Source organism: Corapipo altera, unplaced genomic scaffold (genome assembly GCF_003945725.1).
Source record: "Corapipo altera isolate COAL_440 unplaced genomic scaffold, ASM394572v1 23, whole genome shotgun sequence".
Taxonomy (NCBI): domain Eukaryota; kingdom Metazoa; phylum Chordata; class Aves; order Passeriformes; family Pipridae; genus Corapipo; species Corapipo altera.
Window position 1 is genome coordinate 1,148,092 of NW_020884878.1, and position 14,058 is coordinate 1,162,149.

General features: G+C 40.8%; 1 protein-coding gene across 1 annotated transcript; it reads left to right on the forward strand.

The window, feature by feature from the left end:
- Nucleotides 1-364: 364 nt before the first annotated feature.
- Nucleotides 365-11,506, forward strand: SNAPC1 (small nuclear RNA activating complex polypeptide 1). Its single transcript, XM_027638200.1, has 10 exons — nt 365-569; nt 1,202-1,361; nt 2,399-2,539; nt 2,813-2,917; nt 3,807-3,965; nt 4,409-4,483; nt 5,155-5,217; nt 6,139-6,268; nt 6,931-7,011; nt 8,876-11,506. The coding sequence occupies exons 1-10, from the start codon at nt 442-444 to the stop codon at nt 8,908-8,910; spliced, it is 1,077 nt and encodes a 358-aa protein (XP_027494001.1). The 5' UTR covers nt 365-441; the 3' UTR covers nt 8,911-11,506.
- The last annotated feature ends 2,552 nt before the right edge of the window (nt 11,507-14,058 follow it).

Sequence of the window (14,058 nt, forward strand, 5' to 3'; positions counted from 1 at the left end):
GCGGCGCCTGCCCGAGCGGACCCTCCGCCGCTCCCTCCCGCCCGAACCATCTCCTGCTCCCCGGGACCGGCCAGGGATGCGCTGCTCGGAGGGGTTTTGTGCCTGCGGACCGGGCTCACCCTGCACGGCGGGGGCGAGCGGGGCAGAGGCCGGGGCGGGGGGAGAGAGCGCCCAGCACCGACGGGACTCGCCCCACACGGGGTGCGGAGACCGGAGCGCAGGGGGTCAGGGCACCCCACTGCCCCAGCCCCGCTCCCTCCCGGAGCAGCCCCGGCGGCTCCTCCCGGTACTTCCCGGCTCCTCCCGGCCCGGGCGGTGCGCAGGCGCAGCGCAGGCGCAGCTGGGATGTTGTGGAGCGGATGTGCGGGAATGCTGAGGAGCGGCGGGATGGGCGCGATGGGATGAGCGCGATGGGATGAGCGCGGTGAGCGCGGCGGCGGGATGAGCGCCGTGCCGGGGCTGCAGGCGGACTGCGAGGAGCTGCTCGGCGCCTTCCAGCAGGCCGACACCGTCCGCTTCGAGCGCTTCGCCGAGCTGTGGCGGGAGCGCCGCTTCCACACCGTGTTCTAGTGAGTGATGCCGTCCCCTCGCATCCTCCCGCATCCCCCCCGTCCCCTCCCAAAGCCCGCAGCCCCCCGCTGCTGGGCTTCCCCCGCCGTAAAGGGGGGTGTGGGTGAGCCGTGTTCCCCCTCAGGCCTACCTAACTCTGGGAGAGGTTTGCCTGCCTGGGGTCTGAGTGAATGGCAGGGGTGCATCGGTCCCTGTGTAATACTGAAAAACAATTATTAGTTCGATCTAATTCGTGCATTAGTAATGTGTGTGATGTGAGAGCTGACTCCTCCGGGAGCTTGATGCAATTCTCATGAGGTTAAAAAACGTGACTGCAGGACATTGCATTTTTCGCTTTGAGCATAATTTAATACAGAGAATTTAATGTGTGAAAGCTTAAGGTCTGGCTTGTCCTTGAAGGCTCCCCAGAACTTGGGCCCTATGACCATATGCCCATCTTGGGGATGTCCTGTGCAGAGCCAGGAGTTGGACTCGATGATGCTTATGGGTCCCTCTCAACTCAAAACATTCAGTGATTCTACACAATTAAAATACCTAAGGCTTGTTTCTGCATTATGGATTTTGTAAAGCCTGCAGTTTTATATTTACTTGCTTTAACATACTGCTTTTTTTCTTTGTTTGTTTGCTTTAGTGGCAGAATGAGAGCCTTGGAGAGGAACAAGCTCACAAAGAAGACTTTAGAACTGGCCCAGCAGTACTTCTTGCCCCCATATGCCTTCCAGATCCGAGTTGGTGCTCTGTACCTTTTGTATGGGCTCTATAATACCCAGCTTTGTCAGCCAAAACAAAAGGTAATTGTTCTTGAGGTTTTATTCTCAGCAGATACCAGATGTAAGATGTGTGGTATACTGCTGTCTACTCTGTCATCATAAATGTTTAGGGCATTTCCTCTCATTTTCTTAAAATAAAAGTGCTTCAAACCAGATGGTCCCATTGGAAAAGGCAGGGACAGACAATGTGCTCATCAGCTGTAGGGTGAGCTACATTATACCCTCACTTAGTCTTTAGAATTCCAACAGAATGAATAGTGGCTGAATTATTTCCAGTTCCCATTAACCAGAAGTGAAATTCATAAATAGGTTGGGAGGGTGCATGCCTGAATGACCTACCTCCTGGCTGCCTTTAGGATTGGAGACCAGTATCTAAAGGAGTTGGAAACTCGGTGCAAGGAGAAGTGGTTTACTTGGGAACTGTGTGATGTGTGCATATGCACAGGGGAGTCCAAATCCTTTAAATAACAAACTGCATTTGGAGTAGTCTACAATGATGCCATGATGTCTCATATCTTGACCTCAGAGAAATTACTGCCTTTTATAGAAATGAATTTAGGCAATTTTAAAGCCACTGCTTATAGAGCAGCTGTAAGAGAGTACACGAGTTATCAAGGAAGTTAACTTGGGTAGAGAGAAGATGAGGTGGCAGAGTAGATGTGACAGGAGAGAAAGGAAAAAATAAAGGAATGATACTTTTATGAGCATTTCATGGCAGCACGTCCTGGTACAAGTAGTTTTCTGATCACTATTGAGTGAAGTCTCATTGGTGCAGACTATTTCACACACTTCAGAATGTGAAGAATTAATGTTTTCAAATGTCAGGAAGGACTTGTGTTCCACGTCACTGTCAAAGAAAGCTGCAGTGAGAAGATTTAACCCAACAGCATAATGAGCTCATCTGCATAAAATGTTGATAGTGATAACAAAAGTTATAGGATCCTTCTGTAGTTCTGTGGTCATGTGACATGCTACACCCTACACATGCAAGTATTGTCTGTAGTAGAACGTGATCACAGTAGCCAGCTGAATTAATTTTTGTTTGTTGAAATATGCAGATCAGAATTGCCCTCAAGGACTGGCCTGAAATCCAGAAGTTTCAGCAGGATCTGATAGACTCCCAGCATTATGATGCAGCATATATCTTCAGGAAACTGCGACTTGCCAGAGCATTCCATTTCACAGCAATGCCAAAGCTAGTGAGTTACTACATTAAAGACTTACACTTTTAAATAAAATATCCCTGTCTTTCAGTGGCTAACAGTTCAAGAGCACTTAAAATCTTGTCTAGGGAATAATTTGTGAGAAGTGCTGACTCTGAGCACTGTGACAGCAAAGCTCTGTGCTGTTGCTGTCGAGATGGTTTTATGCCTTTCAGCATCTCCTGACTGTTGGATATGCAGTAGGAATTCTCAAGAGGAGGTGCCATTTTAAGTTTGCTTTTAGGTTACAAACATTGTCTCTTGCTTTAGCTGAACTACAGAACTAAGAAGAAGATGGAGGAAAATGAATTTAAAGAAGAGTTTAAGGACCCAAGTAACAGAGTAAACAGCCTCGTCACTAATGATGTATTGGAGGTACAGTAACTTTTAAACTACAGATTAACCATGGGGGTTTGTTTTGTTTTTCTTCTGCTGCTGTCCAAGAGCTGTAGCTTCTCTAATCAGCACAGTCTTGTCCTTTTTAAGTCTCTTATGGAATGCAGACTAGGGTAATAGCCTGTAATTTTACTAACCACTCAGAAACGTGGCATTTAGTTTGGCAGAATTGTGGTACCTTTTTTCAATACTGAAATATGCTCTAATGTTTTGTGGGTTTGCCTCGGTAAGGTGTAGAAGGGGAAGGGTGTAAATGGTTAATTGTCACTTAAAGAAAAATGGAAAATGGGGAGGAAGCACGTTTGGTTTGATATGTCTGCAGGTTGCAGTTGGAGACTTGATACTTGTGGTAATATGAATTTACTTATCCTGCAAGTTCATAGGCTTCTCTAACCTTTATTTCTCCTTTTCAAAACTTGATTTTGTTTAATATATAATAAATTTTATTAAAAGTGCATTAATTCAAGCCAGGTATAGGTTTTTGCATTGCTGGTAAATGTGGATCATCAGCAAGGTTCAATACAGTGTTACAAAAATCTGTGAAGTAAAATGCTTCCTCCTAAGAGATGAAAATAAACCATCATATCAGATGAAACCTCTGTGAATACTGATCCTGGGTAACCTTCTTAGGTTAAATAATGCAAAATACTCTCTCTTCTTTTGCTTATTTGATGGGTCAGTGCTAGCTAGCAGGATTGCTTGGCTCCCTAAAACTGAACTGGTCTAAAGAGAATCTGTTTCTATCACTCTTCCTGGTTCAATTAGAATGGTTTGTGTAGCCCTGGTTTTGTACATTGAGGACTAATATTGCCTTATTGTTGGAATAATTTTTTTTTTCTCAAAAAGACTTTCTTAAAATTTGTTTTAGGAACTGATGAATATTCATGACCACTATCAGAAAATGAAGTGCGCCATTTCAGCTGACAAATCCCAGCCAGACAAGGCCCTGAGCTTGATAAAAGATGACTTTGTAGTCACTCTTAAAGACATAACCTTGGAACATCAGGAATGGCAGCAGAACAGAATGGTGGGTGATATCAACCACTGTGCTGTGGCAACTTAGCAGGTTATGTGAACATGTCAGAACTGGCTTTCTTGGTGTGATTACCTCTGAGCTTGTAAATCTCAGACTGAAGTAGAAGGAACTTAACACTGGAGACGTGGAATGTGTAAAACCTGAGGCACAGGTGTGGTGTGGAGGAAAGGACTTGTACGTGGTGCTGCCTCTGTGGTACCATAACCATTGCTGAGAGGGAATCCCTGAAGGTGTGACTCATGGGCAGTATTAGACTGACCTCATGAAATACCTCTGTAACACTTATTCTTGGATTAAAGAAAGGCCACAGTGTAAGATCAATGAAGAAAACATGCATGTGTGTAAATAATTGTTTTGCTTTTTACAGTTCTTGTATTTTAGCTGTCTTGTATATGACAGATGTTTAAGGAAAAATACTTTTTTTTTCCACCCAGAAATTATTCCTAAATGCTAAAGAAACTGATGAAACAGAAAATAAAAAAAAAGATGAGACTTTGCTGCAATCAGAGGTAAGAAAGCTCAACTAGTTTGCTGTGTTGCACAGGCTGAATCTGTTCATTTTTTGACTTCAGATCACAGGCTAAGTAGTGTAGGTCAAGGCTTGATACTGTCATAGTAAGTTCTAAGGACAGCTGGTGGGGCTGGTTGATTTTTCTTGTTTGCTTGTTTGGTTTTGGTTTTAAATCACAATGTTTTCTGATGAGCTGTGAGCATTTATTGTTACCATAGCCCTTAAATGCTCATAATAAAAAGTCTCTCTCAAGTAAGGAAGGAAAAGAGCTGTATTTTCTGGGCCAAACTCCTTAATGCTTCCTCCTGAAATTTCAACTAAATTTGCAATATTCATTTTTTTATGCTATAAAATTGTCTCATATTGTACTTGTCTGCTTATTTCAACTTTGAATTTGATTAAGATGTGAAGTTTCAAATTTGATTTTCTCCTCCTGGGCTTTATAACAGTGAAGGCAACAAAAATTATTCTCTACCTTTTTAATGGAATTTTAACTTTTTTTTTTCTTTAAGTAACAGTTTGGCAGCATTCTAATTATGTAGAACTAATTCTAGATTTACAGCTGTAGTGAGATATTGCTCAAGTGATCATCTGATGTAATATTGCATTTCGGTACTGCCGTAAGAGAATAAGAAAATTTTTGGTGACTGGACTCTTGTTTCTCTGCAGGGTTCTGAAAGAGCAAGTGCCCTGGCCAGAATCAAATACAGGTCTTACTCTGCAGTTGCTGAGGTAGGTATGAAATTTGATGATAGGGATGTATTTATTTTTATGGAACAGTTTTAAGTACCACTTTAATGTAAATGCTGGCTCAGAAAGGAACGAGTTAAAATTGCACTCTGTAATTCAACCTTTGAATGTTCTAGTTTTCCTGACACATTGGGGAAACTCAAGGCTCTTACTATTCTTGTTAGGTTTGTGGAAGAGTGCAGATAAGGCCTGTGCTTGGGGGATTTTAATTTACAAGATATCTTTTAATGTCTATGCACTGTTTAAGTAGATGGAATTTTAAGGAGATGGAATAGAAATACTTGCATGTTTAACTGCTCAGATTCCTTGGATCTTAGATACTGGAATCTCAGAAGGTGCTTGTTTAAAAAATGGAACTTGGGAGTTTAAAGTCAGTTGCAAGTTCTTGGAAACACTGTTTGAATAACTGCTACTTTAAAATAAATTGTTGATTTGGCATTTTTTAGCAGGCCTAGGAGAAACATTGCAACTTCCTCTGTTTATTAAAATCTCATATTGAAAAATGTGTTATTAAATGAAACAGAGTCCAGACTTTAATGAATATGCAGTGATAGTGTTTTGTAGGCATCTAAGTAAAATATGATGGTAAGGAGGCTTTACGGTGCAGCAGTGACCTAGTGTGGTTTGGTAGTAACAGAGGATGGTTTGGGAATTAATGAGTGTTTAATTATCTGCATTTTTAAGTTACACACCCATTAAATCAAAAAAAGGCCTTACCCTGTTAAAACTGAAGAACAGCAACTAGTGAGAATCCTCCCTCCCTCTTTCTCTCCGCTTCTATCCCTTCTCCACCCTCACATGGAAGTTGGTGCTTTGGTCCTTACTGGTTTTTAAGTGACATACAGCAGTATCTGGCTGCAGAAGTTCAGCTTTCTTTGTGTCATTCATATATTTGGGTTCTAGGCTTCCAAATCCAGAAGACACCGGCAAGTGAGGTTAGAATCTTCTGAATCGGGGAAATCTCCAAGCCGAAGTAGAAAAACCAGTAGGAGACCACAGCCAGCAAGGAGAAGAGATTCTCCAGAAGTCAGAGGTATTTCTCCATTGCATCCATGAACCTGGAGAGATTGCAAAATTTTGTCCGTTGTTGTGCTAGCAGAGGCAGCTGTGGGTCAGTGGAACACGTGGGAAATTACTTTTCCTTAGGGAATTATCTTTCTGATATCCAGCCTTTAAAATTATAGAAGTTGCTTTGCCATCTAAGATTTTTGTTTACTCGTTATTTGCTAAGTGGAATAGAACAGCAAAATAGTTTTGAATTGTCTTTATTTTGAAGACAGGAATCTAATTTCAAAGTTCCAAGCTCTGTTTTTTGACTTGCTTCTGCTAGAAAAAAGGTTACTGACAAAATAACCCCTCTTCAGAGATGAGCATTAGGCAATGTTGCCTTTGCTCGACTTTAAAAGGGTAGATGAAGTGTTGAGGAGGAATAAGGGCACTTTGAATTATCACACTGGACTGAGTTGCTGATTAATTTGTTTTAAACTGGTAGTGTTAATCACTTGTTATTGGAGATTTCTTTAGTGAGCCATTTTGAAGGTACTGTGAAATACAGGTTTCTCTACAGCATCTGACTAGGATGTGAAGAGAGCAGCAAGTGAGCAGTCCTTCAACTGCTGGACCAGGGATGTAGAAGCAAAAAAAAAAAAAAAAAAAAAGGCTGACAAAAAGTTTTTCCTCAAAATCTGTCTGCAGGTGAAATGGAAGTGGCAGAGGAAACTGTTACTCGGCACGTTGGGATGCCAGTGATTGTAGAGGAGAACTCAGATGAAGAAGGTACAATGACTGGAATTCTAACAAACCAGTGGCTTGTTTTTTTAATAACTCTCTGGTGTATTTTTCTGAAACTAAAGCTGATACTTCGGATCATGCCTTGTTGCCTTGAAAAAGCTAAGATTAGTTTTTAACCTACTAATTGTTGTAAGAAAATTAAAACTTTGGTTTGAAGCTTTCTTAAGAGCACACCGTGGCAAAATTCAGTCATGTTTTTCTGCACTATTTTGTTATAGTGTGTTCAGAGTTAAAATGGGTCCAATTAAAAGGAATCTCACTCTTCTGTAATACAAGTCTGGCTTGGAGAGTTCCCAGGTGTAGGGAAAAGTGATTTTTTTTTTTGGTCATTCACCCACTTACAGAAGATACTTTTTCTAGTAGATCTGGGGGTAAGATGAGGTAAGAACAGCCCTTGCTGTGTTCACTTTTGTCGAGGGGACATAGAAGGTTCCCCTCTAGCCTTAGTTTCAACTGGGCAATGTTTCAGGGATTGAGTTCCAGTACACATGTACAGTAATAGCATCCTCTGCTGTACTGGAAGTTGTCTGACATCGTTGAGGGAGGACTCAGAACTGCAGCGGAGGAGTGGATGACTCAGGTTGCTGGAAATAATGTAATTTTAATTTGGAAGCAGTGATAAAGCAGATTGCTCAAAGCTGGAGTTGCTCTACAGAAGCATCAAATTGAGATGCTGGATGATCTTGGACTGCTCTGCAACTCAGAAGCTTCAGGATCTGTTCTCTATTGCCTGAGGAGAACTTAAGCACCATGGAACAGGCACAGTACTAAGAAAATTTCATCCTCTTTATCCAGAGGTACCTTATTTAGCTGTGCTCAGGGAAGAGCCCAGGGAACTGCTTGGCTACCATTTCTCAAACAGAGGAAATGTTCCTGGGAGAGGAGCTGGCCAGCTAAGGGCAAGATTTCCACTGGCAGTCCTAGCAACTCTAAGGCTGATGGGTCTTGCTTACACAGTGGAAGGCAGACCTGGTAGACTAGAGGTGCTGGTTCTTAACCTGAAAGAGGAGGATTTAATTAGATTGCTTAAAAAGGGGGAGTAAAGGGTTAAGTACAACTTCTGGAAAGCTTTAATGACATAGATGTGCATGAGGAGTGTATCTTTTTGAGTTAATTTACTATCCAAAATTGTACGTAATGGAAGGATATTTCAGACAAGCGAGCATAATAACTATTAAAATACATTTGTGGTGAGGTAGCATGTTTATATTTGCTCTTTTTAAATTCAGAAGAGCATCTTGTAGTGCTGAAGGGAGTTTACATTCTCTGATCACTTTTAGTTGTAGACTAATCACTTTTAGTTGTCGGAATTCATTCAATTTTAAATGATTGGATTGAAGACTTAATGATGCTTTTAATATTGTACTTTATTTACTTTTCTTTCACTTGTCCACTTGTTATGGACAAAAAGTTTCTTTCTAAATCAGGGACATCCTGCATTTCTGAGGATTTTCCAGTAAATTGTAAAGCATTAAAAATACCCATAAGCAGTCTCTTCAGATATTTTGTGCTTAATTTTTGTGAGTATTCCATCTGTCAACTTCATAGCAAAGTCTTAAAGGGGGTTCATGAGGAGCAGAGAACTCTCAAGATTGAATAAGTTTTGAAGTACAGTATTCATCAATGGAATTTTAATTGATATTTTGAATGATAGTTTGCTGTAGAATCTAGAAAGATTTTTTTTCATATTTAAAAAGACATTGGTAGAGGAACTGGGGAGGGATCTCAAGAACTCATCTAATTAATTTCCACTGCTAGATAAAATTAATTCTATTTGAACAATTCACATGAGGGAAGACAGATTGAAAAGCTTTTAAAAAAAAACAAACCTCTCTCTATTTCATTTCAGAAGTATCTCTCCCCAAGAGGAAAAGAAGATGTTAGAGGATGCAGTTGGAGAAGCACTAATGTTGATTTTAATGACAAAATGTAAATGTCAGAGCTAACACCAAGTGCTTGTTTTGGATGCCTTTGAACATATAAGAAGTGTCTGGGACCAGGACTACAGATGATGCTGGAATACTGGTCGTGACTGGGATGCTTCAGGTGTCTCGTGGTACAGCACCTGGTGCCTTTATTCATCTGGTGAATGCTTCTTGTGTGAAACAAAGTAGCTGTGTCCTGTCTGAGATGGAAAGAGAAGGTGGTGGCTTGTCATATTTAGCTTGTATATGAGAGTTGTCACTTGGAACTCGTGTTGATCTGCAGTGATGGTTTTAGCTGAGACTGTTAAAAGAACAGCTCACAAAACATTTGCCCATATAAGACATGCTTGTAATCTACATGCTTGTAATCTTTTATCTCTGAACATAAAACTAAGGTTACTGACTGCTGATAATTAGTGCAATAAATTATTTTTCACGGTTTACTTGCTCCATTTTGTAGTGTGTAACTTCACCGTTGATCATGGTTTGATCCCACACAAGTGGAAGTGAACTTGGTGATAAGCCTTTTGTTGTACCCTGTCTCCAGCAGATCATCTGGAATTGTTCTCTATTTGAATGAAGAGATGTAAAGTGAGTTTATTGATTCTGCAGATGACCCGAAGATGTACAAGGGCAGGACTGGAATTCAAAATGATCTTTATGAATTGGGGGAGAGCGGGAGAAGTGGGTGTGGAAATAAACATGGAGCTCAGTACTGAGAACAGGCACAGGATGGGGAAATGATTGCTGAGCAACAGTATGGCAGAAAAAACAAACAAACAGAATAATCAGCTAGAGTATTTTCTGTAAACAATAAAAAGCAATAAAATTTGTGTCACTCAGCCCTGAAAGGCTACAGCCTTAAATACCCCCATCTGACCACAACAATTCAAGAAGAATGTGGAATTTTTTCACCTCTTCTCTCAAGAAAGGCCAGAGGAGTTGAGGTGTCTTTTTCTACAAGAAGAAACATAAAATAGAAATTTGAAAAAATTTTAATATAAAAGGAACCTAAGCTGAATTAATTAGTTTGCTAGCGTGACTCTCAAAGGCCAAAGGAATTGAAGTGCTGTTGCCTAGAAGAAAAAACATTTAAATGGAATATAAATGGTTTTACCATAAAAGGGGTCCATATTAAATGCACTGGTTGGCAAGGGGGAACGGGCCTAAGTGACAAACAGGTTGAACACTGAAAAAGCTGTTAAGTAGCAGTGTTGCACTCAACCTTGTTAATGAGAAAAGAGGAAACACTTTGTAATAAACCCAAACCTTACTGTATTGTAAACTGAACAATTGAATATTCTGTTGAATAACCAAAATATTTACAGACTAGTCCCAAAGTCATTATTAGTCCAGATCTAATTATTACAGGAAAAGAATACTTCTACACAGAGAAAAAAAATCCGTATAATGGTAATAATACAGTGAAATTTATCTTACGTGCACTTACATTCTACCCTTTTTTTCTGGTGTACTGTTCACTCTTCCACTGTTCTTCTGGTCTTAAGGCTTAATCTGTGGGTAGAACATGCCATAGATGTAATCTGCTTAAAAGGACCCCTCTGTAGTTATAAAAGGTTTTGGAGGTATCATTTCTGGAAAGTTTGAACAGTTTGGTTTTTACTTGGGTTTTCTGACTTGTGCTTTTCTCTTACCAGCACAAACCCACGGTCTCTATGCATTTCTGCTCCTAATTTTTGCTGGGCAGGTCCAAGAGACATGAAGAGGTTCTCAAGAGAAACTTGGACTTTTTTTTGGTCAGTTAGGATCCTGTTGGTAATACTGCATTTGTCAGGTGTGTCAGTTCCAGCTGGTGCTTTGGGGACGGGTGTGTGGACTGAGGGACAGCAGTGTAAGTGTAATGAAGAAGGAGAGTTCTTTCTAGCAGATATTGTGACTACCACTTCAAATTCCTAATTTCTTAAGAGCTTCTTCAGTTAGGAAGTTGCTTCAGGATGAATTTTAGAGCACCAATCCTCTTCCTGCTGTTTCTAGGCACAGAGGTTAGGTTAGGTCTTCCAGCTACATGGCATTGGGCTCATCCCTTGAATGGAAACTTGAAAGTGATTTCTCTTTTCTATTTCCCTCCAACTTGCAGCTATCTTTTTCAATAAGCCTAAAAATTAAACACAGCTACAAAAACTTACTTTTCACTTTCTTGACGGGCTCTTTTCAGCTGAATTATTATTTTTCCGTGTGTTAGGCGTAAGTTAATTTTAACATGTTGAAGGAGTATTTTTAATACTGTTCCCTGCAGTGGCACTTTTTCATAACCATCTTATTTGCCTCTCCTTATATCTTTGAACCGTCCCATGAGCTGAGCAAGGGGGTGGAATTCTGTGACATGAATCTTCCCCGCGCACACCTCTGAAAATGATTTGCAGGTCTGCATTGGAAGCATGCAAAGGCTTGACTAGGCACAAAGATGGGTGCATTCAACTAGCAGTTATTTTAATATTGCAATAATGAAAACAAACATTCTGTAATTTGTTTATAAAATTGCACAGATGTAAAATGGAAGTTATGATTAAGAATAAACTTCGAACTGCTGACTATATGCGTGGTTATGTTTCAAAACAGCAATCCTGAGAATTCAGAGGCAGCTGTGAGCAGAGTTTCATGATGCTGGTGTAATCTTTAAAAAATAAAAAAATAAAAAAAATAAAAGAATCCCTTGCTGCACTCTGATGGGCAATTACAGGCTTTGAAAAACAGGAGAGGGACTTCCTAAAGTGCTTCATTGAAGCAAGCAGCTGTCATTAAAAGAAACACAACAGCAGGAGTTCTGGACTTCTAAATAGTAGTATTAGACTTTCTAGTGTCTACATTCTCTCCTGGTTGTAGCCTCAGCTGCTACAGTAGTTAAAGGCTGAAAGGAAACTTCATCTCTGTAACACCAGCCTAACTTCCAGTTGTGCTGATGGATAGGAGTCAGACAACATGACAGTGTGTATCTGGATGTTGTTACAGTTTTCATAAATTAAATATGTTTTGATTGAAGCTCCTCTGAGGTGGATACACAACTGACTGAAGAGCTACATTCATGCAATAGTAATCACCGTTTCTTTTAGCTTTTAAAGCTTCTAAGAAGAGTTTTGAGCCAGTGCTGTGCAGTGTTTACAAGTATAATGTGGGTGATGAAAAGCAGAATAAACCTAAAACACTTACAGGTGACAACAGTTTACAGAACCACAGAATCAATTAGGTTGAAAAAGACCTCTGAGGTCATCAAGTACAACCTTTGACTGATCACCACCTTCTCAAATAAACCAGAGCACTAAGTGCCACTTGCAGTCTTTTCTTGAACACCAAGAAACTGTTTAAGTGGGAGGCGTTTTACAATATAATTTTTATTCTTATAATTTAAGACATCAACAAGGTATAGTTAAGTCAAAGTAAGTACGAAAGGCTGCACGTGGGCAAATTAAATTCAAATACCAACTTGGGAATGCTCCTGTAACAGCTGTGCTCAATCTGGATGTTTTTCCAGCCCTCAAACCAAAGGTGGATCAGCAATATGGGGGTGATGTGAAAAATTCCAAATGCCATGGAAGACTGAAGATCTGTGGTGTATATAGCTTGGTGTTGATGTAGGTATCACCTCTAGAATAATTGGAGAATCCTAAAAAAAAGGCAACAAAAAGAAAGGAGACTGGAAGAGAGTTTAGCCTGAAAAATAAAGGGTTTGAGAGTAAATGTACCAGTCTTCCTGGTAACAGTCTTTAGAGCTTTGTAATATGCATTTATGCAAATGGTGATTAATTAATTGTTCTCCGTGTTCACTGAGGTAGAGATGTACAATTTGCATCACTATGAATTTGCTTAATAAGAGAATTTCACAGTTAAGTAAACAATTTGGCCTTATAACAAAAAGCAAAATCAATTTAGGAGTTCAAAACAATGGGATAAACATTGGTCATGGTTGTCTGAGGCAGACCTGATCCTAAAGGACTAAAGGAAACCTTGAGGTTTATTTCAGTATTTTACTTGCATGTCTTACATAACAGGTCCCTATGCTGAGTGTTTGTATTCTCAACACACATGTGTAGCAAATTCTTCAGATGACACTGATATTTTATCCCTTCTTTTCTGGAATGTTTCATTTTGAAATTCATTCTACTTCTGGAGTGGCCCATTCACGTTTTACAAAGCTTGCTACATGGGAGTGGCTTCCTCACCCCCTTTTCATCTTTATTCTCAAATCTGGGCACCTGATTAAGCCAGGTAATGGAATGCTTCCCTCCTCTATCTGTATGCAGCCCAACACTTGGAAATGGGACTGCAGGAACTTCAGGAGCTACAAGAAGCTGACAAATGTGTTAAGCTCTGTCTTGCTCCTAGCACTTAGGGCTTAGAATCATAGAATGTCCTGAGCTGGAAGGGACCCACAAGGATCATTGAAGTCCAACTCCTGGCACAGGACAACCTCAAGAATCCCACCATGTGCCTGAGAGCATTGCCCAAATGCTCTTGCAACTCTGTAAGCCTTGGTGCTGTGACCACTTCCCTGGGAAGCCTGTTCCAATACCCAACCATCCTCTGGGTGAAGAACCTTTTCTAATATCCAACCTAAACTTCCTCTGACAGCTTCAGGCCATTCCCTTGGGTCCTGTCACTGGTCACCACAGAGAAGAGATCAGTGCCTGCCCCTCCTCTGCCCCTCACCAGGAAATTGTAACTGCAATGAGGTCTCCCCTCAGTCTCCTCTGGGCTGAACAGACAAGTGACCTCAGCTGCTCCTCATATGGCCTCCCCTCAAGGCCCTTCACCATCTTCATAGCCCTTGGGTCAGTCTTTATGCTGCATCACAGTTTGACTGCAGTAGAAACATGCAAAGAAACGTTATCCTGCAACAGCTTGAGCTTTCTGTAACAGAGACCAAACTGCTGCTTCTTTAGCCATAGAAATATGGATACGGACAATAGTGGAGGATGTAAGGGCTGGCCATAACCCAACTAAGGGTTACTGGGAATGGGGAGAAACTTACTTCTTTAGAAATGAGTTTTGCATGTCTGTTGAAAAGTGAGGTGGCAATTAAATCTGAGAGACGGGCTCCATGCAGACTGCTGAGCAGGTGAGTTCCTGACAGAGGGCTGAGAGTTGTCAG

What these genes read in the sequence shown, in the direction of transcription:
- SNAPC1 (XM_027638200.1), top strand. Translation starts at nt 442, where the DNA reads ATGAGCGCCGTGCCGGGGCTGCAGGCGGACTGCGAGGAGCTGCTCGGC. An exon ending in CGCTTCCACACCGTGTTCTA is followed by an intron (nt 570 to 1,201) that starts GTGAGTGATGCC and finishes TGTTTGCTTTAG; the next exon opens with TGGCAGAATGAGAGCCTTGG. An exon ending in GGAGAACTCAGATGAAGAAG is followed by an intron (nt 7,012 to 8,875) that starts GTACAATGACTG and finishes ATTTCATTTCAG; the next exon opens with AAGTATCTCTCCCCAAGAGG.